Genomic DNA, 27,419 nt, shown 5'->3' on the forward strand with positions numbered 1-27,419 from the left:
CTGCTGTGCACCAATTCAAAATTATCTACTGCCAACAAACTCTAAAAGCAAGACGAGGAGGAGGGGAGGAGTTCGGCCCGTAAGATCGCACTTATTCCTAGTCATATTTGAATCCTTATACCCCACCCCCCAATGCCTCGAATATTCTTTATTACAAAGTTCTGCAATCTGTCAAAACTACATTTTTGGTTGTTTCCTTCAGAAATTTCCTCTCCCCTAAAATACATGGTTTTGTACCTATCGCCTGTTGAAAACTATGGGTCTGGCCTAAGGGCAGGCGTATTCTGGTCACACAATCTGGCCTGGGTCTGGCTTAAATGCCATGCAATTTTAACCCTTTTAAAAGTAATATCTCAAAGGCCAAGGGTGTACACTATATGAAATGGGGCTGGCTCCGTCAATTGTTTACATCAGAGGGGAAGAAGAGAGTCAGGGCTTCTTTGGAGACAAAGTGTGACAATTCTGCAGCTATTTACAGCCTCTGAACAACTTGATTCAACTAAGGAGAAAATTGTATTGATGATCCACTTCTATTGCACACAGAGCTAAGCCCCAGAAACAATATTAGAAAGAAAAATTCCTTAATTTTGGCATGTCTTACTGGAATGTGTTAATAAATAATACCCCAAGGAGCATTCTCTCTAACTGTATCTGTACAGTGTAAGTTGCATCAAGAACTAATAAAAATAAGATTAAATCAGTAGATTCTACTTTTACTATGATGTAGCAATATTCAGAAATCCTTGTCTGCATGCTATAATGCTTAGATCACCACCAACTGAAGAATTTTTAAAAGGCTAAAGCAACTATTGAGGGAGGGGTATTTGTGACCTCAACATTTACTTTGGTTTTCTAGCATCTGGAGATATTCAGCAGTATTCTGCTCTCACGAGACAGCAAGAATAATGCGGATCTCAGAGGAATCCTGTATCTTGGTTACATCCAAATTTCAAGGGGACGCATGGGCCTGCGGTGCACTCACAAACACGAACCGTGTTAGAAACAGAGGGCGTTGTTCCTAGAGAAAACGTGAGTGAAAGTTGGGATAGTCAAACTGGCTGAAGGATTAAATTGTCAGCACATACACCCAGGAAACACACTGCTGAAACAAGTTAATCTTTACTACCAGAAAACCCCACTGACTGACTAAGAATTTATTAGTATTTTAAATTGGCCACTGGTGGTTTTTTTTATTTTGATAACACGATTTAATTTCACTGCCTTTTTTCCCCTAGCATATAGTGATGGGAAAGAAGGAAAAAAACCCACTATTTCTTTCCCAATATGCCTTTTCATATTAAAGTTCAAGATACAGGACACCACAAAAGAGAATAATCACCTTGTTTTGTTGCAAGTGCCGTATAATATTAAAAATGTATTCATCTGGTTTCAGTGTAATGTAGCCCACTAAGGAGACCATTTATTCTGTAGCCTAAGGGTGTGTTTTAGCATATGCTCCATTCCAATGGGTGATTTATTATTTTATATATTCTTGTATAATGATTTCTGCATTAAATTATGCATTTCATTTCTCTCTCTGGACCTGATGGATTTCAAAAGCTACTGGATAAGGCCCCTATAGTGGTTTGTTTAAAGGAACAATAAGAAAACATTTAAAAAGGGGAAATGTAGCAATGTTTAACCTGATATTCCACATGAGAGCAAGTTCTATTTTATTAGGTTGGGGAAAGTTCTCTCCAGAAAGGGTACAACGATTTTTGCCACATTTGCGACTGGACTAGACAACACACACTAGTACATGTACAGTAGGAATCAATCCTGCACTGGTATGAAGATGGATGAGATGTGGGCCATCTCTGTGGGCCAATTTCTACAGTGGTGTACACCCCATGCAATCCTACTCTCCGACAGCAGAATTTGGTCCTACGGATTTCTCCTTAGTAGTACAGGCGTGACCCTACCTGACTGGCTGATAAAAAAGCAGACATCATCTCTGAAGACTGGAGTGTTTCTGTCCAAAAAGTCACTGGCTAGTTCAACCATAACAGGCAATTCAGTCAATTCTTCTAGCACTTGACGCGTCTGGTAAAACAGAGACGTCAGGATGTTAAACACATTTTAACAAAAGAAGCCTTCAAATTGCCACGCACTGGAAAATATTACAGTCAAAATACCATTATGCAGGTTAATGAAAATATAACCAAAGACTATTCACTAGACCAGTAATAAGAAAGGTTACTTATGACCTTGACACTGCGAAAAGATCTATAGGGGCAGACCCACAAACTGGAGTAGAGAAAGTACTATTGACAAACACCACACAGCTGCTTATATCAAAAATAGTTTAAAAAGTCAAGTTATTTTACAGAATCTGCTTGAGTGCAACCTGCCTGAAGAGGACGTATAGACTCCAACCTGGGCATTCATTAGGAAATAACATTACTGAAGCATCCCCGAAGCACTACTCCGTACCGGGGCAAAACTGAAAACCTATTTCAGCCTTGGGGCTTTAGCCATAGACCTGAACCCCACTGTGCTGTACAAGTACAGAAGACACAAATAGCCCCTTGGCATAGGGACCCTTACCCTGGATCATGAAACTAGCCAGATGAGTGTCCGTTTCATTTTCAGGTTCTCATGAGCTAATTTAATGCAGCTCAGTTTAAGTTTGATTTTTTTTAAATGTACTATCATCCTTAAAAAAATTTAATTCCTTAGCAAATTTATGGAGCCTCCTGAATCCCAGGCATAGGGGCTATCCTGCTGCGACCCAACGATGTTTGAATAAGAGCCGTACCTTTGTGCCCCGCGATTATATCGTATCTCAGAGGAGCAGGGTTACACATGGTTTGAACTCGGCCCTGAATCTGCAAGTGTTTATGAAACGCTGTGGCATAAAGTAGAACCACTGCATTGTGAATGGCTCTCTCTGATCATGTTCCATCGAAGCCTGCACAGTCAGATTACAAGGCCTGATGGAACCACTGTGATCATCTAGTCTGACCTCCTGTACAACACACGCCATTGAACTTCCCCTAAACAAACCCTAGAACGTATATAAATGGCAAAGGAGCAAGTCAGATGTGCCCCTCGGGCAGCTTTTAACTTTCTGAAGCCTTCTCGCTATTATTACTTTGTCCCTTTCCTTGCTAATTTTACCATATGATAAGTAGTTTTGTTTTCAGAAGTTTTCTATAAGAATAAAGAAAACTACAGGTAAAATTTTCTTAAGCACTTAAGTTCAATTTTCAAAAGTGACTTGGGCACTCAGAGTCACAGGGACTTGGGCTCCTTAAAACACCATTGAAAATCTGGCCCCAGAGTATATATTTCTATAGTACAACTCACTCAATATACATAATACCAGCAGCTAATTCAGCCAAGGAAATAGTGACAACCACTTACCGCAACTCCTGCGTGGTAACTTGTCCCACAAGCAATCAGGATTAAACGTCGACACCGCTGAATCTCCTTGATGTGATCCTTCAACCCGCCCAGATTCACTGTAACGGATGAAAAAGTAACAATGGCCAAGTCGCTCAAGACACACATAACACACTCATCTCCGGGGCCCCTCTGATAGCTCTGTATCCTCTTAGGTTAAAAGAGCTGGAGTATCTCAGTCTGTTTCTAGCAAAGAAGGTGCCCACATAGTAGAAGCCATCATATGGCTTTGGCAAGCTTGTCAAGCAGAGAGAATGAACTCTCCTGACACGGCTATAGAAGGCCCCTTCTACGTAACGGCACTTCCTCTTACATAGATATAGGACTTCCTTCTCTTAGGCCACACATCTAATCTACTCTATACCACACCACCCCAAATTTGGCAGGCACTGGATTTAAAACTGTAAAAGGATTAATTTAAATTACCAGTGTAGTCATCAAAGTTGACTCTTCCTCTCATTGTGTTAACAACAGATTCTGGTTGCTCAAAAATTTCCTTCTGCATAAATGAACTGAAGTTACCTAAAAAAACAAAAACAAAAAACCGCACATGCACACAATGGAAACCTCTTTATACCATTAATACAATGAACAGGTGAACACATGGGAGCGAACATGCTGTTTGTCAGAATGGTCTGGAGCGATTTTTCTCACTCCTGTACATGACTGTGTCACAGGAAAGGTGCATGATGCTGTTATTTCACCTTTCACCAAAGCATCAGGAATTAGTCACTGCTGGAGATCAGACACCGGACTCGATGGACTCATGGGCTGATCCAAAATGGCAAGTTCTTGGGGACCAATCTGGGAAACAAGGGATGCTTCTGAATGAGAGAGAGAATCCTCAGCGCCACAGTGTTGGTTATTAAACCACCGGTTCCCGATGGCAGGGAATGGCCCCATATTTAAATGGAGGAAATGGTGAAGAACTTTTACCCTTCATGATCTGCTGAAGTTCCATCTGCAGGGTCTGGACTGCACGCCCAGGGTGGTCGCCTGCTGTGCGTTTGATCCGGTGGATAGAAAGACGACCGTCCACCACAGCTGCTACGTCATCGTCTTCAAGGAAAATCACTCTGTTGGTGTGCTCAATGACAGCACTATAAAGAGAAGAGACCAGTTGCCATAGGACACTACTTCACAAAGGGGATGAGGGCTAGAGCTGAGTCCATAATCCAACGTGCCATTTATTTAAAGAAGTTGCACAGTTCACTTTTTAGTGTGTCATTATTAGATTAATTTAAGGCCCCACTTTAAGAAATCTCTATGAATTCCTTAGGCAAAGTGAATTATGCAACAGTGTAGCCTAATCATTGCAAGCCGTGGACTGGGAACCAGCATTACTGGATTCTGTTCCCACCTCTGCTGTTGACTTGGGCCATTTTTACACCAGAAAAATAGGTTTGAAAATACAAGCTTTTAACTGATGTGATTTTAAACATGCCCGTGTCCCTAAACACGTCTTTGGACAGGGCAAACCATATTTAAATACACCAGCTGGTTATAGTTAACCCTGTTTACCTAGCATAAAAATGGCCTTGGGCAAGTCACTTAATCTCTCTGTAGAAAGGGGGATAAGACACATGGGTATCCTAAGGCTGTATGTGTAAAACTCTTCAAAACCCTCAGATGAAAGGAGCTGCAGAAGTCAGTTATGGTCACACTTACATGTGTTTCTGGAACAAACATTGTTACTTTACTAACATGCTAAAGACCGACGGTTTCACCAAGGGTTCAACATGGTTAGTTTTTTACCATTCTCTTTTAGCCTCCAGTAAGGTTAACATAAAAGACTTTTTAGGGGATACAGGGAATTAGACATGCACAGAGTCTTTAGAAGAACTACACAACTCTCCTGATAATTTCTGGGTCTGTCTTTTTAATTTAGGCCACTGTCTTCACAAGATTCCCATTGCTCACCTCTGGAATCATATTAACTGAAGAACTTGTACTAGGACAATGCCACAGTAATAATATAAGCTTTCATTTCTTTAACAAAGTCTTATTTAAGCTCCCTTTCACCCCCTCCCCGCCATCAGTAGAGGGGGGCACGCAATTTATGAATGGCAAGTATGTGACATCTAGCTGATGTTTGTAAGACACTATGAAAGTCGTTACACGCCCTTTGCTAAGTACTGATAAAGCAACAATTGTAACCCAGGTTACACATTAGGACTCTGAATTTAAAGGGCATGTCGACGACGGTCTTGGAACCCACTACAAGGCGCTGAAGACTCTCACCTCGCATCAGAAGCGAAGTAGTACTCCACAGCTTTCTCCTCAACAGGGAAAAGACAGGTGGTGCTGTCGATACGGGAGAGGCTGCAGCTTCCTTTCTTGTCTTTACCTGTAACGTTATACACGGTACTAGCAACCAGTGTCGCATACGCTTCCACAGTAAAGAACGCACGCTGAAGTGTGTCAATCTTGATCACAGCACCAACATGAAGCATGATTTTGAACACTTGACATTTTGGTTGAAAGTCAAGGGGCTACAGTCAATTTAACACCCATGGAAAATAGGCTTAGCAAAAGCAATTTGGGATTTTCTATTTTCTTTTTTTTTTCTTTTTTTTTTTCTGGGTCACGTATTATTTGTTCCCATTCTCGAGCCCTTTCTTAGTTTGCTTATATGGCACTGAAAGCTTTTTGGCTTAACTCTAACTTGACATTAAACATACTATAGATATGTTCCATACTTGTATTGAAGTTCTCCATAAACAAACTACAAGAACTAAACTAGGAAGTCTCTGTACGACTCTACTCTGAAAAATGACTCAAAAATCATTTCACAAAGTTTCACATTTGTAAGATACCAATATTTGTTCACTCACTCTGTCTTGCCTACAAGTCTAAACTTTTTTCTTTTTTAACAACTGCTGTGCACACTCACCGTGGTGTTTGAGAGGCAAGCGGGACTCTCTCTACTTTACATCCCCATGTTTAATAAAAATGCTCCACACCACATTCTTCCCTCAGTTACATCTGTGCAATCACATTGTCCTCAGTGTGGCTCAAAAGATGCAACCCAAAAGCAAACTCTCTTTCTCCTGGTCCATTTGCTGTTAGCATTCGTACAAAGGCCATGGAGTATAAGAGCTCAGTACTGTCCATGCGAGACCAGAAGTAGAGCTGCTCATAGTTTTGGTCCAAGCTTGTCACACTGGCAGCCTGCAGGCTGGGCAGTCAGATTTAACAGCTCATAGGAATTATTTCTGTTGGTCCATGGAGGTGTGACTAACAGCAATGAGCCGTCGGAGACATTTTTGGGACGTTGGTAGAAATTTTTCCAAAACCCTAAAATTTCACTGAAAATTCTCTCCAGGATTTCAACATTTTTAAACCTGCTCTAGAATTTTTTTTTCTTAACTTCAAGAAATTATTTACCAGTGAAGACTAAGACTGTAGTATAGTCCAAGAGAAATGGCTAAGACTAACATTTGAACTTGGACAAAACACTAAACATGCCGGAGAGAGCAACCTTGCATCGGCAGGGGGTGATAAAGAGAAGTCACAGAGGATAGATGGGTTATCCTACAAGTTCCCTCTTTTCTATTCTGTCTAAAATTAAAGGATGACAAATTTTAAGTTGACATATTCTACAAGGAATACACCCTACAGGCTTGATTATTTTACTTGGACTAAAATAGCATACATTGGGTAACTTTTCAGTTACAGAACATGTACTTCATTTATTCAAATAAACCCCTCCAACAATAGCTAATATTCAAATCAATACAGCTTCAATTTAGTTAAGTTTTCCAAAACCTTTTTTCTAAAATCAAAAACATTGCTTTCATGTTGATACTGAGGAAGAATAAGGAAGTTCCACGAAACAAACAGTTCAGAGCGCTTCAGATTTTTAATGTTCCTTTCAATTTGCAAATCAGAAAACAAAGAACACAACCACCAGAAAAGGCAGACCGATGGTGCCAGTGGCCATTCTCCAAATAAACAACTGCCCACCCTTGATTGAAGCATGCAGATTTTCTTTCCCCAGGTAGGACATTTCACTGCATCATCTTTATTATGCTGGCCCCGCTTTCCATTAGATTCAAGCTTTCAGTCCTCAGCACTTAAGTAGTTCAGTCTCAGCGAACCAAAGCCAGCTGCGTATCATCAGTGGATATATGATAAGGATTGCCTGGCTGCCACTTATTAGAACCTAACATCAACACAGCAGCAATTCCTCCCCTTCAGAACAGGGACTGCTATTGCCTACTCGGGGCTTGCACCAGGGGCAAAAAAAAAAAAAAAAAAGAGAGGAGATTTTGCAGACAATTGAGGGCGGGGGAGAATAAAACAAGCAGTTCAAAATCCCTCGGAGGAAAAACTGCTGAGCATATTTTGATACCACATCAACCTCCACTGTAGCAATGTTCAGCATATGCTAATTTTAAAATCCTAACATAGCACAGACTAATAGTAGTTCTACTTAATAGGAGCTATTCTCTAGGCTTACTTGAGCAAGGCTAGATTTCAAATTGCTTTAAGAGACATTTGCAAAGAGAGACTGGCATATGTTAATGTCACTGGCCGACTAAAACCACTGTCCATAGTAGATAATTCCTAGGGATAATATGAAACCCTATCGTCAGCAGAAGTTCCTACCACAGGTGTGAAATGTTTTTGAGAAGTGAGAAGCCAACCAGTTTATTGCATTTTAACTAGACAGACTGTGGCATGCCACAGAACTTTTACCTGTGTGTACGAAGATGGAAGGAAGCAGAAATCACCTACTCCTTACACTTCAAGAGTTAACAATAACTAGGAGCCCTACAGCGCCTGGGTCCACGATTGCCTCAGTAGCTTCAACACCCTCAAAAACTTCCTAATGCTGCCATCTTATTGAGGTCGCTCGCTATTTAGCTGGTGTTGGTCCTGCTTTAAGCAGAGGGTTAGACTAGATGACCTCCTGAGGTCTCTTCCAACCCTAATCTTCTATGATTCTACATAAAATTACATTCAGCCCTATGCAACTATGAAGTCTTATCCCCTTCCCAGCACCTCGTGGAGTCAGCACGCTGTACTTCTAGGTCTGTGCTACACCGCAAATCTTCGGCTTACCAAATTTGCCCCCTCAATATTTCTCAAAGACAGCACTTTCACCAGAATTTGGTTAGTTCTGGGTTGTTCCCTCCTCCCCGTCTATTTTAACTTGAGGCTTTGGGTAAAATTGTTAAAAGTCAGACATTTTCAAAGAAACTAACTCCCATTTAAAGTCAATGGACTTTGGTTTTTCAAATGCCTATGTTACTTTAGAAGGCAATTTTTACCCATTAACACTAACTTCCAGGGAAACCTGTTGAACAACACACTTTTGCACGCCACCTCTCCTTTGGTTTGCATTAAATGTAACTGTAACCACTGTCTACTCAAATAATCAGTTGTCCCCAAGTTAAGAGGGGATGTAGTTAATAAAGGTTATCTGGGTGAGCTATTGGTACAGGAAGAACTTTAATAGCATTGAGGTTCAAATTCTCCACTGGCACAAGCCCACAAATTTCAACCACGAAATGACTATGCTTGCAACCATGTACTAATGCCAGCACATCGAGGGAAGTGATTATTCCCCTCTATTCGGCGCTGGGAGGCCACACCTGGAGTATTGCGTCCAGTTTTGGTCCCCCCGCACTACAGAAGGGATTTGGACAAATTGGAGAGAGTCCAGCGGAGGGCAACGAAAATGATTAGGGAGCTGGGGCACATGACTTACGAGGAGAGGCTGAGGAAACTGGGGTTATTTAGTCTGCAGAAGAGAAGAGTGAGGGGGGATTTAATAGCAGCCTTCAACTACCTGAAGGAGGGGTTCCAAAGAGGATGGAGCTCGGCTGTTCTCAGTGGTGGCAGATGACAGAACAAGGAGCAATGGTCTCAAGTTGCAGCAGGGGAGGTCTAGGTTGGATATTAGGAAACACTATTTCACTAGGAGGGTGGTGAAGCACTAGAATGGGTTACCTAGGGAGGTGGTGGAATCTCTATCCTTTAGAGGTTTTTAAGGTCCAGCTTCACAAAGCCCTGGCCGAGATGATTTAGTTGGTGTTGGTCGTGCTCTGAGCAGGGGGTTGGACTGGATGACCACCTGAGGTCTCTTCCAACCCTAATATTCTATGATTCTACTGACAATGAAGTCCTGCTGATTTATACCAGATGAGTACCAAGCCCCATCCTTTTCCTGAAATACAGAAGTCTCCTAATTTAGCTGAACACTCTGTCAGATCATAAGTGAAAGGTTATTTTTAAAACAGAAATGGAGTACTTGGGAAAACAGATTTGTTGGTTAATAAATAATGATTCATTGGAGCTAAAGGCACACCCCAAACTCAAAGCACACAAACAGTTTTGTAAAAGAGTCAGGATACAAGGAGCAAAAGGGAAATAAACCCAAGCTGCAATTCGAACCTCACTGTATCCATGATGTGCTGTAGATCAAACAAACTACATTTTGCTCAAAACACAGTTCTGCTTCAGTGACAAGATTTCCCAGCATGAAAGTGGTTTCTAATTCCCACGGGGTTTAATGTCACGGCTTTTACTTTTTTTTTTTTTTTTTTAAACTTATTCACTCTTTCGTGCAGTGAATAACGCCGCTTGCAATTTATGAAAGAACCTACACCTAAAACATCAGTTCGCTAAGTTAATGCTCACAATGTACTATGTACATGTTCAGAATCACTAGAACACGGAAACTTGGGGAAAAGGTGTTTTTGGTTTCTTTGTTTTTATTTGTGGTGTTCAGAGAAAAAAATCCTTATCTTCTGGTTTGTTTCACTTTGCTACATGGAAAGCAATAACCACATACTAAAGAGGCAGTTCTAATTTCCCTTATTTTCAATTCGTTTTCTAAGAAAAAATCAAAGAACTTGTAGTATTAAAGGGATGTCTCAAGTAGGCACCTTTCTCCGCTTCTATGGATATTCCATCAATAGAATGATCCATAGATTGCCCAGCTGAAAGTGTAACAAGAAAGAAAAATAACTTCACACAATCAGTGAAAATAATCATTTTAAATAGTGTAACAATATAAATTAAAAGAGAAACAGTCACTTCTAATTTACCTGTTCTGTACAGGATTGGAATGTGGTCAGTGGAGAGCTTGTGTTCACTTCGAACTCCAATCAGCAGGGGGCTTCCTCGTCTGCAAACGAAACATGGAGCTGTAACTGATGACACATGTAGCTTCAACGTAGAAACCTTAAACTCAAGGGACTGTTGTCCGACACCAAGGTATCTAAACCACTTAACCTCATCCAGCTTGTTTTATTGAATCTCCTCACAAACAATCAATTAGTTAATAAAAGTGAAGGAGGCTGCAAGATATAGGACAAAATTCTGATCTCAGTTCCACTAACCTTCCCCAAATTAAAAATACAAATTTAGCCTTCATCCTTTCCAGGAACAGAGCTAGACAATGGGATATGAAGGCAAAGGCTAAAAGCAACATAAAGACTTAAAACTGGGGCAGATGCCCTAATACGAGCACTTAAATAGCGCACTGAAATCCTGCACTTGCATGCTCAAGCCAGTACTTTGAATGGTTATTGCCAATTATATGCGCCTAATGGCAGATACTAAGGAGATTTAGCCACACGACTTTAGTTAAAATTAATGGGAATAGCATGGCTAAATCTCTTGGTTGGCTTTCGAAAGTCTAAGTGTGGTATTTAGAGGTCCTATTAAGGCATTCGCATGATACACTTGAAAACCAAACTAGCCCACTTTATTAAAAAAATAAAATAAAAATAAAAATAAAAGGGGTGTCCATCCAAGGCTTTAGGTACCACTGCCATACATTACAAAAACAAGTCCCCGACCCACAAATCTGACTTCTCTCTCCAAGGCCAACCTCCACAGCAGCCTTCACAAACACATTTGCCTCGTGGCATGCCCCAAAGGCAGAGACACCTAGGTTATTTCGGACCAGTTGTACATGAGAATAAGTGAGATTCTGACCACGAATCTGGAATTGAAGTATTTCTCAAAAAGAGACCTTTTGAAGAGTTTCGTGCTGAGATGTAGAGATGAGGGGAAAGAGAGGAGAAAAAAGTAAGCAACACAGAAAATTCAGATTCTCACACAGTGCAGTAAAAGCATCCTCCATGTTACTCTCCTCTGATACACCAGCCATCATCAGCAAGAAGGGAGAGGAGTTAAAAAACTGTATTGGCTATGATCGTGATTAAAAGGGAAATACTGTCTATTGAGAGAGAAAATATCAATCTTTACCTGGTGCCAACTGCTTGACCATGGTAATGGACACTTTTAAACACAAGGGCAAAAGCACCTTCCTGGAAAGAAAGGAGAAATATACAAATTATTGTTCCATTTCAAACTACACTTACAACCACATTTTTCAAACACCAGCACGTAACCTGCACCCATCAGAACATTCTTGTTCAACCCAACAACTGCCTGTTGGCACCTATTTTATGGTCACGGATTATTTCGGACGCCTAGTTTTGAAACTGTGTCCCTTAATTTGCTTGTTCTAAGCCAGTTATTTTTTAAAAACTGGACTCCCTGGTTAGCTTAACCGACTACCACTATAAAAGCTCTTATATCAATTCAGATTTTGGTGAACTGACATACTACACCAAGGATTCAACGAACCAATCTTTGTGCTGCTTGACCTGCATCTGTTTGCAAAATTGTTTGCCAACCGGAACACATATCATGCAAAAATCTGTGCACAGCCTAGGGTGCTGCCATTTTCCTGTCATTCAATGGTTATTAAAGTTAATTCTCTCCAGAACAAAATAGCACCAGGTGGAAGTAAATTAACTGTTTTTATGCACAGGACTGTGCATAATATTAATTAAAAAAAAAAAAAATCTCAGGTGGTGGGACCGATAGACCCGTAGCTAAACATACATGCTTTTCAATAAAGTTTCCACAAGAGGTCAGCGTTTCTTTCGTTACTGGAGTTTTACAACCAACCAACCTTAGGTCCAGATTCAGCAAAGAAGACACAGGCTTAACTTTAAATGACATCAGTCGGAGTTAAGCACAAACTTAAATGCTGTCCTAAATAGGGATGCTCTCCTAAGACAAGGCTTCAAATTGTGACTTAGTGAAGAAACATATGTACTACTGCAAACACACACACCATGGAAAGCCCTTTTGCTAACAGTAATCTTTGCTTTTTTTTTTTTTTTTTTTTAAAACACACGATCCATACTTGAACTGTGGAACTCGTTGCCACAATATCTCATGTCTATAGCCACATCTACACTAGAAGCGCTTTATCAGGATAGGAATACCAGCATACTATACCAGCTAAGTACTGCGAATAAGGACACAGCTATAAAGCAAAGCTGTGCTTCGTACCCGTATAGTTAAACCATCCCTGCAGGCACAACAAGCTTTCCTGAAAAAAGCGTAGTTTTCCTGACATAGCTGCACCTCCACATTAGGGGCTTCTGCTGACACATCTATGTCGATCAGGGATCGTACCTCGTCCCGCTCCTGACTGACAAAGCTATGCCAGCGGAAGTTCACAGTGTAGATCTGGCCTACGAGTTTAGCAGGATTAAACATTTATATGACCAATATTCACAGTTACATAAGATAGGAATATAAATTCTTGCGCTTCAGGGCATAAACCAAACACTGATTGCGTGGAAGAAACATCTCTACATAGATTATTCTTTAATTATCCATTGGGGGATTTCTTGCACGACTCACTGAAGAATATGGAATATAGACAAGCTATTGGACTAGACTGACCATTAGTCGGCTGAGCACTGCAATTCCAGTGTTCCGACTTTCAAATATTTTAGCATAGCTTGTATTTTCATGTGAGACACCACCAGAAGCATTGCCTCTGGGTCTAAAAAAAAAAAAAAAAAGTTTTAATAAACAGATTTTTAAAATTAATTAATATATTACCAGTTGCTGGATAACCCTCTCCACCAAGGTGGTGAAACTAATGTCATCACTTTCGCGGTTGTCGTACATGTACTTGACAAGCTTGGCAATGGTTTCTGTGTCGGTCTCAGACTCAAAATCATACCCTTTGCTTTCCTGAAAGCAAACCAAAAAACCCCAAGTTGTTATTATTGTTCATTATTGGTAAAGTCTAGAAGCTCTAGTCATGGACCAGAACCCCATTGTGTTGGGCACTGTACAAACTCAGAAGAGAGAGATGGTCCCTGCCCCCAAAGAGCTTACAATCTAGGTGTAAAACAAGAGACAAAGATTGATACTGACATATAGAGGAGTACAAGGAAATGAGACAACAATGGTCAGCCTGATATGCAGCGGTCTCAGCACACCAGCACCTTAACCGTTGTCAAGTTTTTCGTAGGCATCATGGCAAAGGCAATTTTAAGGAGGGTTCTGAAGGAGGACAGGGAGGTAGCTTTGCAGCTGTTTACAGGGAGCTCCTCTTAAGCACAAAGTTGCTAGTTTGAAAACGTAACAAGTGGATGATGGAGGCTGGAATCATGGGCTGATCACAGGTGCGAGTCGATAGTGAATGAAAGATGATAGTTCGGTGGAGATAAGCAGTGAAGGGCCTTGAAAGTGAAGACAGGTAGCTTATGTCTGATGAGATGGAGAAAGGGGAAGCAGTGGAGGGATGACATGGTCAAAGTGACAGGCTAGAAAAATTATCTTTGCAGCAACATTCTGAATGGATATTTGTCAAAGCTAGAGACAAGAATGTAGTAAATCAAGATGAGATGACGACAGACACTTTGCTGGGAACAGTGCAAGGGGCACTGCAAGGGTGCAAGGGGCAGAAACAGGAGCAGAGAAGAACTCTAGACAGTGGTTGTACACAGCAAATTCAATGATCCTAGAGATGAAAGGGAAAGGCAGAGATGGGGAAGTAGCTGGAGATGCAGATGGGCTCAAGGGTGGGGTTTTTTGTTTGTTGTTAAGAAGGGGAGACTAAAGCATGCATGTATTGTGAAGGGCAGGAGACGGAGCAGAGTGAGAAATTAAAGGAGAAAAGTAAGGGATGGCATCAGAGTGGGTGCAAGGGAGATCTGTAGATGAGATGTGATGGGGCTGTTCTCTGTTAATATAGACAACAGAGGACAGTCTTGCAGGACACACAAAAACAGTAACTGCATAGACTGCCCCTATTTAAGAAGCTCACTAAGTAAGGAAAAACAATTCAACCAAGAATTCATAAGTCTTATCAGCCAGTCTCATACACAACAAATATCTCCACAATGGTCTTTTCTTGCATGATCTGTCTCATGCTACCCATAAATCAGGGTGCTCTGGATGTATGAAACTGAGTACAGGGCACCCCGTCAATAGCAAAGATCAAAGGATTATGAAGTTCTGTTAGCAGAACGGTCAGCTAGCAATGCAATTTCCATTACTCTCCAAAGGCCAGAGAATCAAAACAGATCCTTCATCCTGAAAGAGAAGATTCCCAACCTCACACACACACGAGGGTACAATCAGTCCACGAGACTTGAGGATAATTTCCATCCCTTCAATTTCTACTCTCCACCCACAAACCAGATCAAAGCGTGGACAGCCATATGAGCTGAGTTTATCTCCACCTGAGATAATCCAGTGGTCACCACGATAGCCATGAAGTCTTCAGCTGTCTCAGAAGAATCTCCAGCTTTGTATGTTCAAAGCACTGGGCACTATTAGCACCTGTGGTTTCCACACCACAGTAGCAAGAAATTTAGGCAGCTAATCAAGGACTTTGAGACTTAACCAGCACTCAGTGCCATTATAACTTTATCCCAGGGCTTAGACACACAGCTAGTTGTACTTACCAAAAATTTTCTCAGATCTTTGTAGTTGGTTATTATGCCATTGTGGATAACAATAAATTCTAGAGAATAAAAAAAAAAAAGTGTTTAGATATGTGAATACTTTACATACTTTAAACAGCATCTGAAATATTTTATTCTAATAAGTCTACTTACACAGAGTAGAAGCATCAAAATAGGGAACAGCTTCTATAATTCACTGCAATTACTTTCAACAGATTGCTCCCTTTTAGCAAGGACTGTTCTAAGTTGTATGCAGTAATACCATCTAGGATTTATGCTATGCCTTTCCATCAATAAATCTCATTGTGCATTACAAAGATGGAGAAGTATTAACTTATTTTACAGATGGGGGAACTTAAGGTACAGAGACATTAAGTGACTTGATCAAAGGCCTGTGTTAGCAGTAGACCAGGAGTAAAATCCAGGAGTCCTGGTTCCTGGTCCTGTTCCCTATCTGCTAGACTACAGTTGCCATTCCATTGAATAACCTTTTAAGAGCAAATACTTCAAAGAAAACTCACCAATCTGTCATCTTTTGAGGGTGGCTTGTTTAACTTTTATGGATTTTTTTTAAAAAATGCATTTAATGCATCCAGCTGCCGTGATGATATGCCGCATATTAGTAAATACCGATTCCCATGGCAATGTTTTCTTGGTATCATTGCATGCAATACAGAATAGAGATAATTTTCCTAATGTGAAAGGAGAGAATCTAGGCCAGCCTTCATGTGTGCCATTCCCCTAAACTGCTATCCATGCTAATCACATCAGATCTTAGTGCTGAGGACGTTAAACATGCACAAACCATTTTCCAAGTCAATGGTTGTATTATTTCCGTTTCAAGCATTTAGAATCACAACACATTTGAAGGAGTCGACAAAGTAGTTTTGCAGAAGTCTTGTAACCGGAAGATTACCGATTTAATATGTGCTTGTAACAATTTTATGTGCAGTGCTCGTCTAAACCGTATACACTTAGAGATGATCCTTTTCTAGACGAGCTATTATTGTATCTCAGTTGGTTGGTTTGTTTTATTTTACAATTCAAAAATCAGATGGTTAGAGCCAAAATTGTTTCAATTTCAAAATCTTCATATACTGGCTGGTAATGTCTCCTGGAATTCTATCTTCAGCTTGTGTTTTAATCCAATCAGTTTTCCCTGAACCAACGTTTGACACAACACTTAAATCACCCAGGATGAGCTTAACAGGATGGAGGATGGTCTTGTGTTTAAAACACAGGACGGGGAACAGGAGGACCCGGGTTCTATTCCCAGTTCAGTCACTGGCCTGCCGGGTGACCTTGGGCAAGTCATTCACCTCCCCATGCCTCAGTTTCCCACCTGTACAGTTGGGATAATGATACTGTGCTCCTTTGTAAAGTGCTTTGAGATCTCGGAATGGAAAGTTCTGTAAGAGCTAGATACTGTTATGATTACCCAGCTCTGCCACAAGCCACCCATGCAACCACTCTCTCTTATTCTCATTTTTCTTCATCTGTAAGTGAGAATGCTAACGATTACACAGGTAGCGTGAGGATAAGTTCATCACAGTCCGTAAAGCATTTGAGATTCTGGCCGGTGCATAGTTATAAATAAGAGCCAAGCTGCCTTCTACAGCAATACAAACAACAAAGCAACCTTTACCAAATGATGGCCAAAAGAGAGAAATAAATAAACAAAGAAAATTACATTATAAAACAAATACTGTTTGTTAGCAACATCCCATTTATGATGGTGGTTGGGAAAATTCCTGTACAGAGATTTCATGCAACTGTAGGCCTTGAGATCTTACTTTTTCAATCAATATTGATTTACTGAAGTCCCGAGGCACTATCACGATGCATATAATTAATACGACTGCCTCTTATTGCAAGTGATTCATAATAATAACAACAAAATACTCTGGTGCTGTTCTCAATGAAGTCAATGGCCAAACTCCAGTGGAAATCAAAAGGAGCACGGTTAGGATCAGAGCTTGAAACAGAATAATTATTTATATGCCCTGCCTCCAAGCGCGAGCTCTCACAGAGGCATAGACAGCACTGTACCAATGCAGTTTTAGTACAAACACCCTAGAAGTACTGAATTAGTGACAATTTGCAAGAGCATATTCGTCGTTCAGAATTCCTAACAGCCATTACTCTCCCCATTCACACAAATAAATACTTGCCCATGCAGTGCAGGGTCTTACCATTGTTTTTATCTGAGCGCTGCGGGTGGCTATTGACGGGACTGGGCTCACCATGGGTAGCCCATCGCGTATGTGCAATGCCAAGATGTACATCAAACTCGATGTCCAGGTCCATATCCTGTTGTTCTGCAGATGGAAGTGTAAAAATGTTACATTATTAGGACCTGATCCAATTTACATTGAAAACAACGTAAGAGAAGGGTCAGGCTTTCAGAGTGTAACAGGCAATGCAGTAAATTACATGGAGACTGAAATATTCAAGTAAAAATATAATCAGAAAATTATTAGCACAATGTAAGCAAAACGCCAGGTCTAGAGTTATTGGCAGTCAAGACCATGTCATGGCCCAAGCCAACAGAAGTGATGATTTCTCACGTGATGAAGGATTTTTCCATGTGAGATACACAGCCTGATCCTGTGAACCCTTTCCTCTGAGCCACTTTACTGATTAGTACCACTGACTCATGTGTAAAGGTTTTCAATATCAAAGATCAAATGTTTAATTTAATTGCCAATCTTTTAATAAATTTACCGACATGATTTTCTTCTCGGCTCTCCACCAACATGAAAATTGGAGCATTCTGAGTATTGACTGTTAACGCCAAAGCTGTTTGTGGACAGGTATGAATATGCTCTAAGCTCTTCTTTGGGCAAAAAGTATCCCAACACCATGGCATTTCCAACAAGTTCACAAAATCATTTCAGGTTTTCAGCAAGAACATCTTTGTCTCAGGAGTTCACTTGTTTTGCCACACTGAGTCCTCAGTAAGAAGCAATCAGACAGCATCATTTGTTTTTACTGGATATATTTTCTCCTGACAACATTTTCAACTCTGATCATCTTTTCTCCTGCACATTGAGGACATATCTATGAATTTTACTTGTGTAGCTTTCGCATGCTTTTATTAACCAATAAGCCAATGGGAACATGATTGTGCATCAATGGGATGGTCTTACAAAACGAGGACCATAATTCTCAAATATACACTTAATGAGCTATGAAGAAGTTCATAGCACTTGTTAGTAAAGAATAAGCCCGTTATGTTAGACAACGATTTACTCAGTGTTCTTCTCTACAGGCTGGAAACAGACAATCAAGCCTTCTTCAGGAAAGCTTGAGTGAGAAGAGGGTGGGAACTGGTAAACTGAGAAAAAACTCACATACCAAGTAGTGAATTATTGTACAGTATAGCAATTAGCCGCATGCGTCAGCTATGCCTCCCATTCTCCAAGTAGTTTTGTGACAAGGCTGTCAGAGAACTCTGACTGTAGATGTCCATGACAAACCTGTCTATCCCCCCACCTCAACCCTGTCCAGCTTACTATACGGCCTTCAGTTTATTTCACATACCTACAAAGATACATTGACAAAATTATTCGTGTGGCGGTTTTTAAGTCTCACTCATCTGGCAATTCCATGCCTTTTTATTCTCAAAAAGAAAATAACCTTGAACAAGTCACCCAATTTTATTTTTATCCCTTGTGTTGGCCCATCATCTCTGATGCTATTGAAATATTAGCTCTGCCTGACGAAGCATAATCACCTTACACAATATTAAATTAGAATCCCCAACAGTAACAATTTAGTGCCTGGAAAGTATCAAATTAATCTTCTCTTGGAAGAAGTTCATCCTTCTGTTCAGAGATTACCTTTTCTGTCTCTCTGAATAGCTTTTCATAGACCACAATACAGTTTTTCTAAGTCGTTTTTAGTTGGAGATCATCATCATTTTACCACAAGTGCTTAAATCTTACCATTATTCCACTGTCTTTTTTATTGAATATATACAGTATAACCTTGTTTATTTAGACTTTGGGCTTAGCTGAACTAAGGTCAGGTCCATGCATTTCATTTGGATCAATGAGGTTTTACTAGAGACTGGAGTTTATCTTAGTAATGGTAAAATTACATTAAAAGGCTACAGAATCAGTTTCTCGTAAATTTCATATATGAGAATCCTTTAAGTTAAATAAATATGCTGTAACTGAAGTTACTAACACCTGAAAATCAGGATATTAACTAGAAACAGACAACCATCAACTATGGTGGCAGATACCTTCAAGTTCATGCAGTGCTTACCCATACTTTACACAAAACAATTGTTTGCAGTTTTGTTTCCTGCAGAGATTTGACTAATTCAGAATCGGACTCTATCCAGGACATATAAAGAGTTTAGAAACAGAGAGCAGAATACCTCACTTCATGCTTTCTCATCAATTTGACAGTTCCACTTACAAGTATATTAGTATTTTTTCTTAACCAATTCCTTAGCCCATCTATTGAGCAAGATAAAACTAGGGTTTGCACTATAAGATATTTAGGTTATTCAGGAACTCAGTCAATTGGTAAATGCACTTATATTTTAAAAAGAAAAAAAAATTAAGGCTAAATTCAAAATGTCCTAGTGGATGATTTCTTCCTGCTTGCAGGGGAGGAGGGAGCTTATTTTTTAGAACTGAAATAAAATATATCCATATATAGATGGATTCTTATTAACGTTGTAATATTATTTTCACTATTTTGCTTTATTTGGATGAGAAATCAATGTACAGTTAATTCCCTTTCTAAAAGGTTGTTCCTTATTTTGAGAACTTCATTTTAAATTTACCAAGCTAAATGGGCCACAATCCAGCAAACATTTACAAGCACTTGTGAACCCTAGTGAATTAAATGGGACTGCTCTTAGATGTGAAATAGCGCTGTCGATTAATTGCAGTTAACTCACACGATTAACTCAAAAAAATTAATCGCAATTAATCACAGTTTTATTCGCACTGTTAAACAATAATGCGTTAATTACATTTGTGACTGAACTCTTTGGGGGAGAATTGTAGGTCTCCTGCTCTGTCTTTTACCCCCACTCTGACATATATTTCTTGTTATAGCAGTCTCAGACAATGACCCAGCATGTTGTTCATTTTAAGAACACTTTCACTGTAGATTTCACAAAATGCAAAGAAGATACCAATGTGAGATTTCTAAAGATAGCTACAGCATTTGAGCCAAAATTTAAGTGCCTTCCAAAATCTGAGAGGGATGAGGTGTGGAGCATGCTTTCAGAAGTCTTAAAAGAGCAATACTCTGATGTAAAAATCACAGAACCTGAACCACCAAAAAAGAAAATCAACCTTCTGCTGGTGGCATCTGACTCAGATGATGAAAATGAACATGCATGGGTCTGCACTCCTTCGGTTCGTGACTGAGCAGAACCTATCATCAGCATGGACGCATGTCCTCTGGAATGGTGGCTGAAGCATGCAGGGACGTATGAATCTTTAGCGCATCTAGCGGGCATAGGCACCAACTTCGCCTGGCGTCAGTGGGTGCTCGTGCCCTCCCGCCTCCTCCTGCCCCCCTGCCTTTCCAACCCCTTCCCCAAAGTCCCCACCCCAACTCCGCCCTCTCCCTGCCCCTATCGGACTCCTTCCCCAAATCCCTGCCCCGGCCCCGCCTCTTCCCCTGAGCGCAACGCCTTCCCGCTCCTCCCCTCTCCCTCCCACAGCTTGTTTCGCGGCGGCAAGTGCTGGGAGGAGAAGTGGGGACGGTGCACTCAGGGGAAGAGGAGAGCTGAGGCAGGGTGGGGAGCTGCCGCTGGGTGCAGAGCACCCACCAATTTTTCCCTGTGGGTGCTCCTGCCGCGGAGCACCCACAGAGTCGGTGCCTATGCTGGCAGGTAAATATCTTGTAACGCTGGGTACATCAGTGCCATGAGAATGCCTGTTCTCACTTTCAGGTGATGTTGTCAACAAGAAGTGGGCAGCATTATTGCCTGCAAATGTTAACAAACTTCTTTGTCTGAGCGATTGGCTTTACAACAAGTAGGACTGAGTGGACTTGAAGGCTCTAAAGTTTTAGATTTTTTTATTTTTGAATGCAGATTTTTTTGTACATAATTCTACATTTGTAAGTTCAACTTTCATTATAGAGAGACTGCACTACAGTACTTGTATTAAGTGAATTGAAAAATGCTAATTCTTTTATTTTTACATTGCAAATATTTATACTAAAAAATAAATATAAAGTGAGCACTGTACACTTCGTATCCTGTGTTGTAACTGAAATCAATATATTTGAAAATGTGGAAAACATCCAAAAACATTTATATAAATAGTAGTCTATTATTTTTTAATCATATGATTAATCACAATTAATTTTTTTAATCGCTTGACAGCCCTAGTGTGAAGTTAAGCATGTGCTTAAGTACTTTGCTGGATTTGGGCCTCAAACTGTACTGATCTGAAAATTTCCACTTACTAGATACATCACAGACATTAATTCAAAATAATCAGTCAAATTTGTGAATTTCAGATTCTATGATGAACAAACCCTTAAAGAATATTTAAACTCCCTTGCCCTAGAAAAAACCCTAAAATGTTTATTAATACTTTTTCAGTTACATCTTCCACTGTTAAAGACATTTTTCTCCCACGTAAAACAGCACTGTACCATTGTGAGTATAGCGGCATGCCTACAGTTAGCTGATGGTTTTACTTGACAGATCAAAGACTTCCGTGTTCAGAAATTATGTCGCCCAAACAATACTAAGGACAGAATATACATGATACATAATATCTCAATATACATAATATATTGATCCATATACATGAGATTACACTTAACGTGTAAAGAATCTCAGGATATTTTTGGAAAGGGGAAGAGGTAAAGTGTAATACATACTGTTAATCTCTTCATCCAGAGCCTTCACTTTCCCTTTCTTTTTGATCAGTTGGATTTTGCCGGCATTAGCCTCCCAGTCTTTATCATTTCCTCCATCGATTCCCACACCTAACGGTTTCCCACAAAACACAACCAACAAATTGTGAAGCACAGAAACTTATGTTGCACCATCTGTGTTTCATATTCAACAAAACTGAGGGACAAACTTCAGGAATAATGGTACAAAATCCCTTAGATTAAGACTAAATAACCCCTTGTTATATTAAAAGGCACACTCCAATTCCTGAATGAAAGGCATTGAGAATATTTTTATGTAAATCTGCAATTACTGCTCAAAAATTTTTACGTGTTCTGGTGCAACAATGTAGAACTGTCTGTTTTAATTTCCTGAAAACGGGAAAGCGCAGCAGAAAGCAAAGACTTATTTGTGACCACCTGTCTAATAAGCAGACCGGTAAAATGGCAATTTGCAGTATAAAAGAAAAAGAATTGTTACTTTATCGAATGACCTACCTGCAGAATCATACCCTCTGTACTCCAATCTCTGAAGCCCTTTGATAAGGGTCTCCAGGATCTCCCGTCTTGTCCGGGGAACATGGTAGTTTAGGTAAGCAAAGATGCCTATAGAAAAGAAAGTTATATTTTAAGAGTGGTCCATTTAACTTGACGATAAAGCACCAAATGACAGACTGTTGTTGGATTTCCATGGGCACAAAGAATAAGGTGCAAGATTTGCCATGCTGAAGTGAACCCTTGCCAATGTACATTACAATTCTCTTGCAGGAAAGTACCATTAAATTCTTATCCTTTCCACACCTATTCCAAGTTCTCTCAGGGCAGCGACAGTGTTGACATTTGGGAAGCCGAGACTAAACCCTTAGCCCCACTATTTACATGGCACTAAAACCAACTGAACAAAGCAGTCAACCAGTAGAGAGAAGCTTGGTTGAGTTGGGGACTGAACTTTCACATGAACTATGGAACTCACTGCCCTAAGACAGAATCACCACAGCTGAGCTATTTCAGAACTAAAGTTCAGATTCAGGAAACTGCTTAAGCAAATGCTAAATTTAAGCACATACTTAAGCACTGTTCTGAATAGGATTTTTTTCCCTAAACTGGGACCCACATGCAGAACTTATTTATTCAACACAGCTTCCCCTCAATGGAGTTCTGCACACAGACAGATAGGCAACACACCCATTCACTCATACACGCTAAAATCCTTATAAATGAATCAAGCTATTTCCCCTTTAGGCTGGAAAGGAAGAAAGAGAAATTGTTATTTCTATTTTTAAACACGTGGCAGGCACTCGGATACTATGGTGATGGAGGCCTACATAAGTACTTAGCTCTATAATGAAAATTTAATTATTTGGATCTTTTTCAGAAAGATTCCATTTGCTACTGCGATAAAGCAGCAACCCATGATGACATTTATTGGGATGAAGATCATTTGTTCTAGAAACTATTCCTTCACCTTGCCCCACCATTTTAGCAAAGAAAAGACATCAGCAAGTATAAAAGTGCAACAAGTTTGAAAATTTAAAACATACACCTATACCCATACACAGTGTAAACTTCCAAAAGAGACTAGTGATTTTGAGTTCCCCACATGAGACACCTTAGAGGGTTTTTCAGAAAATGGATGCTCAATTATTGTCAAAAATTTGGTTATTTTTAAGATCACTCAAAGAAGGGCACTCCAAATTCACTTTAGAAAAAGTAGGCTATATTTTTAATCAATGTGTCTCCATCTTCCTCATCCATACTCAGGTAAGTAATCTTTACACATGCAAGGAGACCTCAAAGACTATAGGTCTACTTATATACATAAGGACTATTCACATAAGTAAGCATCTGCAAGATCATGCCCTTCAACAGCTTGTGTTACTGACATTATCCTAGATCATTCTAAACCCTCTAATCGTTTTCTTTTTTATACTGAGAAGTATAAGCAGAGAATTCTAGGTTTACAGATGCACCGAATCTCATGTTACAAAGCCTTGAAACGTTTACCAGGTACCTATTTCCCTGAGGCAGACAAGCAGATATGGGGGACTTGCATCAAGGTAGTACTGTACCCTAGACCTAGACCCTGATGCCCTTCCGCCAATCCTCTCTTCTTTGATATAGAGCTCAGTTTGTGGGTGTTAGATGAGTTTGGAGCTTTCCATCCCCAAGCTGATGGCACGCAAGGGAAGCTTTGTCTTCTCATTTCCAGGGCCTCAGTTCCAAACCGAGGACTGAAAATGACCAAAGAGAAGGGAGCTTCTCTCTTCTTCTTCTACTGCGGCAAGTAAAGCACCTCTATTTCCTCCTCATCCCCTCTCGGTTGTGGAAAAACCTGGATGAAGAGAGGGTCCTCTTCTTTTTTACTCAATCCCTTCAAGCTACTCGGAAAGAAGCAGCAGCTTCCCGCTTGCACCCCTCTTCCCTGACCACCTGAATGCCTCTGTGGCTACTCAGATCTTATCTACGCTTGAGGTCGCATGTTGGGTACATGTAGCTACATGCTGCAGTGAAAACCAGGCTGTGTCCGTACTTATCATTGCGATGTGTAGCCACACAGTGATACTCTGGCAGGGGGAGGCAGCTCCCCGCTGCCAGAGCCTTTCACTATGGCGAGGAAAAGCTCAGTCAGCGGGGAGACAGCTGGAAGCTGCTGGAGCCTTTTGCCACAGCTGGAGTCTTTCACAGGGACAGGGACAGGCTCTGGCAGTGGTACATTACACTGCTGAAAACAACAATGGCAGGCAGCGCTTGGGTGCATACAGAGCTGTGTAGGGTACATACCCTAGGGTTCAGGTGTGCAGGGCACGCTACCCCCCTAAGCCATGCCTCACTGTCTACAGCGCTATTTATACCGGAGCTAGCTGGACCTGCAGCGTCTGTACTCGACACATCACCCCACCTGTAGAGGTGCCTTCAGTGTTCAGAGCAGGAGAGTGCAATTTACAACAGTCCAGTCAGTTTCACAATTTTGCTCAGAACATTCTGAACACTATTCTTGTAAATTCCACTCTGCGGCTGCCAGCTGGGATGGGGTGCGGCCCAGGGAGCTTCCTGTAGCTGCTGAGTGAGTAGGGATGGGCTTTCCACAAGCCTTGCAAACCAAGAATATAGACATTGCAAGCAATCATATCTGCAGTTAAATAACTCTCTCTGCTGCAGTTCGAAACATTTCATTTTAAGGATCCCTTCCTGACCCTCTTCCAATCCCATCCCACCCATTTGGCTTAGAATTTTACTGTCTGCTAATTAAATTAGTTTCTTATATTCCCAGAACTGCATTCCTCAAGCACACAACCACACCCCTCTGCAACTCAACAGACTGCAGAAAGTTGCCATCTCAAGACACTGAGGCTGAAGGATAGCACATTTCAACTACATTCTGGCCTCCTAAAAACCTTTAAATAATTTCCAGTCTTACAATCACCAGTGCTACTCTGATCACAGTTGCTTTGGCCTAGTCTACCCCTAACACTCAGGTCAACCTAGCTACGTCGATCAGGGCTGACACAAATTTCATACCCTCAGCACCACAGTCAGGTCAGGCTAACCCCTGGTGGAGAAGCAGCTAAGCTGGCAGAAGGATAAATCTTTCATCAGCCTACCTACCACCTTTCGGAGACACGGATTAACGGAAAAACCCCTTCCATTGATAAGGGAAGCATCCACACTACAGTGGCTCGGCTGCAGTGTAAACATGGCCTTCCTTTGTTATTGCTAATCAGTACACTTGTAAGGCTGGACAACGACGCCTTACTTTAGCAAACTCCTAAAAAGCCGCATGTAATCCTAGGCCATTTCAGGCGGCTGCTGCTGAGAAAGCGCTAGTGTACAGAGGCAGAGATGATCATTCCCCTGTATTCGACATTAGTGTCCAGTTCGGGGCCCCACACTACAAGAAGGATGTGGAAAAATTGGAAAGAGTCCAGCGGAGGGCAACAAAAATGATTAGGGGGCTGGAGCACATGACTTATGAGAGAGGCTGAGAGAACTGGGATTGTTTAGTCTGCGGAAGAGAAGAATGAGGGGGGATTTGATAGCTGCTTTCAACTACCTGAAAGGGGGTTCCAAAGAGGATGGAGCTTGGCTGTTCTCAGGGGTGGCAGATGACAGAACAAGGAGCAACAGTCTCAAGTTACAGTGGGGGAGGTTTAGGTTGGATATTAGGAAAAACTTTTTCACTAGGAGGGTGGTGAAACACTGGAATGGGTTACCTAGGGAGGTGGTGGAATCTCCTTCCTTAGAGGTTTTTAAGGTCAGGCTTGACAAAGCCCTGGCTGGGATAATTTAGTTGGGGATCAGTCCGCTTCGAGCAGGGGATTGGACTAGATGACCTCCTGAAGTCCCTTCCAACCCTGATATTCTATGATTCTGATATGAAATGCTTCTAATTCTCTTCCCAAGCTAGGGAGAGAGATTCTGAAGACCAAAGGCTGCAGAGGGGAAAAGAAATTTGCAGAACACAGAATGTGGGGATCAGATAATTCAAACTCTTTTGGCTTCCAAATCTCCCCAGGTCAAAAAGACAGCCTAAATCAGTAGAAACTGAAAATTACTATATAACGGCTATTTAGGTTCCATTCACATGCAAAATGAGTTGGTGGTCTCATGGTCTCTGTCCAGTTTCTAGTGGACAGGTATCTACACCACAGAATCACAACTGCTATAGCACTCTTAACAAGATGCCAAGGACTGAATGAGCATCAAGACCAAACTATCCTCCCCCACTTAGAGATGGTTCATCTGGAATAGGCTTGAGACACATCGCTGCCTATTTTCTATTTGTTCTGTAGCTAAAAGGAAACTTTCATCTGTAAAGCTGTCAATCTGGCACTTGTCTTGAGCACTAAAAATGTACGAATGTTCTAAAAACAACAAACAGCTCACTCAGGAGGTCAGCAAAGAAGAAATTTGGATCCAAGGCTAAAAATGTCACAAGAGGCAGAGGGGAAAAGGCTGAGAAGGAAGATCGCTCTCGGCACCAGAAATGTAGAGTTCGCGGATCAGAACGGTCAGTGACAGAAAACGCAGTCATTACAACGAATACAGAATAGGTCAAGAAATTGAAGAGATGTTCCGAAAGGAAGAGGAGGAGACAAAGACAAAGATTCAGTTCCGGTTGGCTTCAGCCTTTAGCTCTATCCCACTTGGGAGGATAATGGAGACCTTCATAGTAAACCAAAATTTCTAAAACTAAGCACGGCAGAGGAAAAGCAGGAGAAACGGGTTTCAAAACCCTTCTGAGAGAGGGGAAGGTGGAACGGTAATGCAATACAAATACAAAGGCAGCACAGACTGATTAATCACTTTAAAAATATGATATACCGGGTAAAAAATAAATTTCCTTACCTATGTTACGAGCAAAACTAGTGGTTAAAAAACTAA

The 27,419-nt window shown here is 40.9% G+C and overlaps 1 protein-coding gene across 4 annotated transcripts in view; it reads right to left on the reverse strand.

Annotated features, from left to right (window-relative positions):
* The window catches only part of GFPT1 (glutamine--fructose-6-phosphate transaminase 1), a 56,682-nt gene that overhangs the window by 11,164 nt on the left and 18,099 nt on the right, over positions 1-27,419 (reverse strand). For 3 of the 4 annotated variants that reach the window (XM_037886509.2, XM_037886508.2, XM_037886510.2), the window contains exons 2-13: positions 22,536-22,643; positions 22,023-22,130; positions 17,345-17,470; positions 15,153-15,211; positions 13,294-13,428; positions 11,632-11,693; positions 10,464-10,543; positions 5,647-5,752; positions 4,342-4,505; positions 3,832-3,927; positions 3,367-3,464; positions 1,923-2,043 (exon numbers count right to left, since the gene is read on the reverse strand). In XM_037886509.2, the coding sequence (XP_037742437.1) occupies positions 1,923-2,043; positions 3,367-3,464; positions 3,832-3,927; positions 4,342-4,505; positions 5,647-5,752; positions 10,464-10,543; positions 11,632-11,693; positions 13,294-13,428; positions 15,153-15,211; positions 17,345-17,459 (1,036 nt within the window). In that variant the 5' untranslated portion in view covers positions 17,460-17,470; positions 22,023-22,130; positions 22,536-22,643. Of the gene's footprint in view, positions 1-1,922; positions 2,044-3,366; positions 3,465-3,831; positions 3,928-4,341; positions 4,506-5,646; positions 5,753-10,301; positions 10,356-10,463; positions 10,544-11,631; positions 11,694-13,293; positions 13,429-15,152; positions 15,212-17,344; positions 17,471-22,022; positions 22,131-22,535; positions 22,644-27,419 lie in introns of all 4 variants that reach the window. The other variant, XM_043536336.1, reaches the window with a different exon arrangement.

This window comes from Chelonia mydas, chromosome 26 (assembly GCF_015237465.2).
Source record: "Chelonia mydas isolate rCheMyd1 chromosome 26, rCheMyd1.pri.v2, whole genome shotgun sequence".
In the NCBI taxonomy this organism is placed as follows: Eukaryota; Metazoa; Chordata; order Testudines; family Cheloniidae; genus Chelonia; species Chelonia mydas.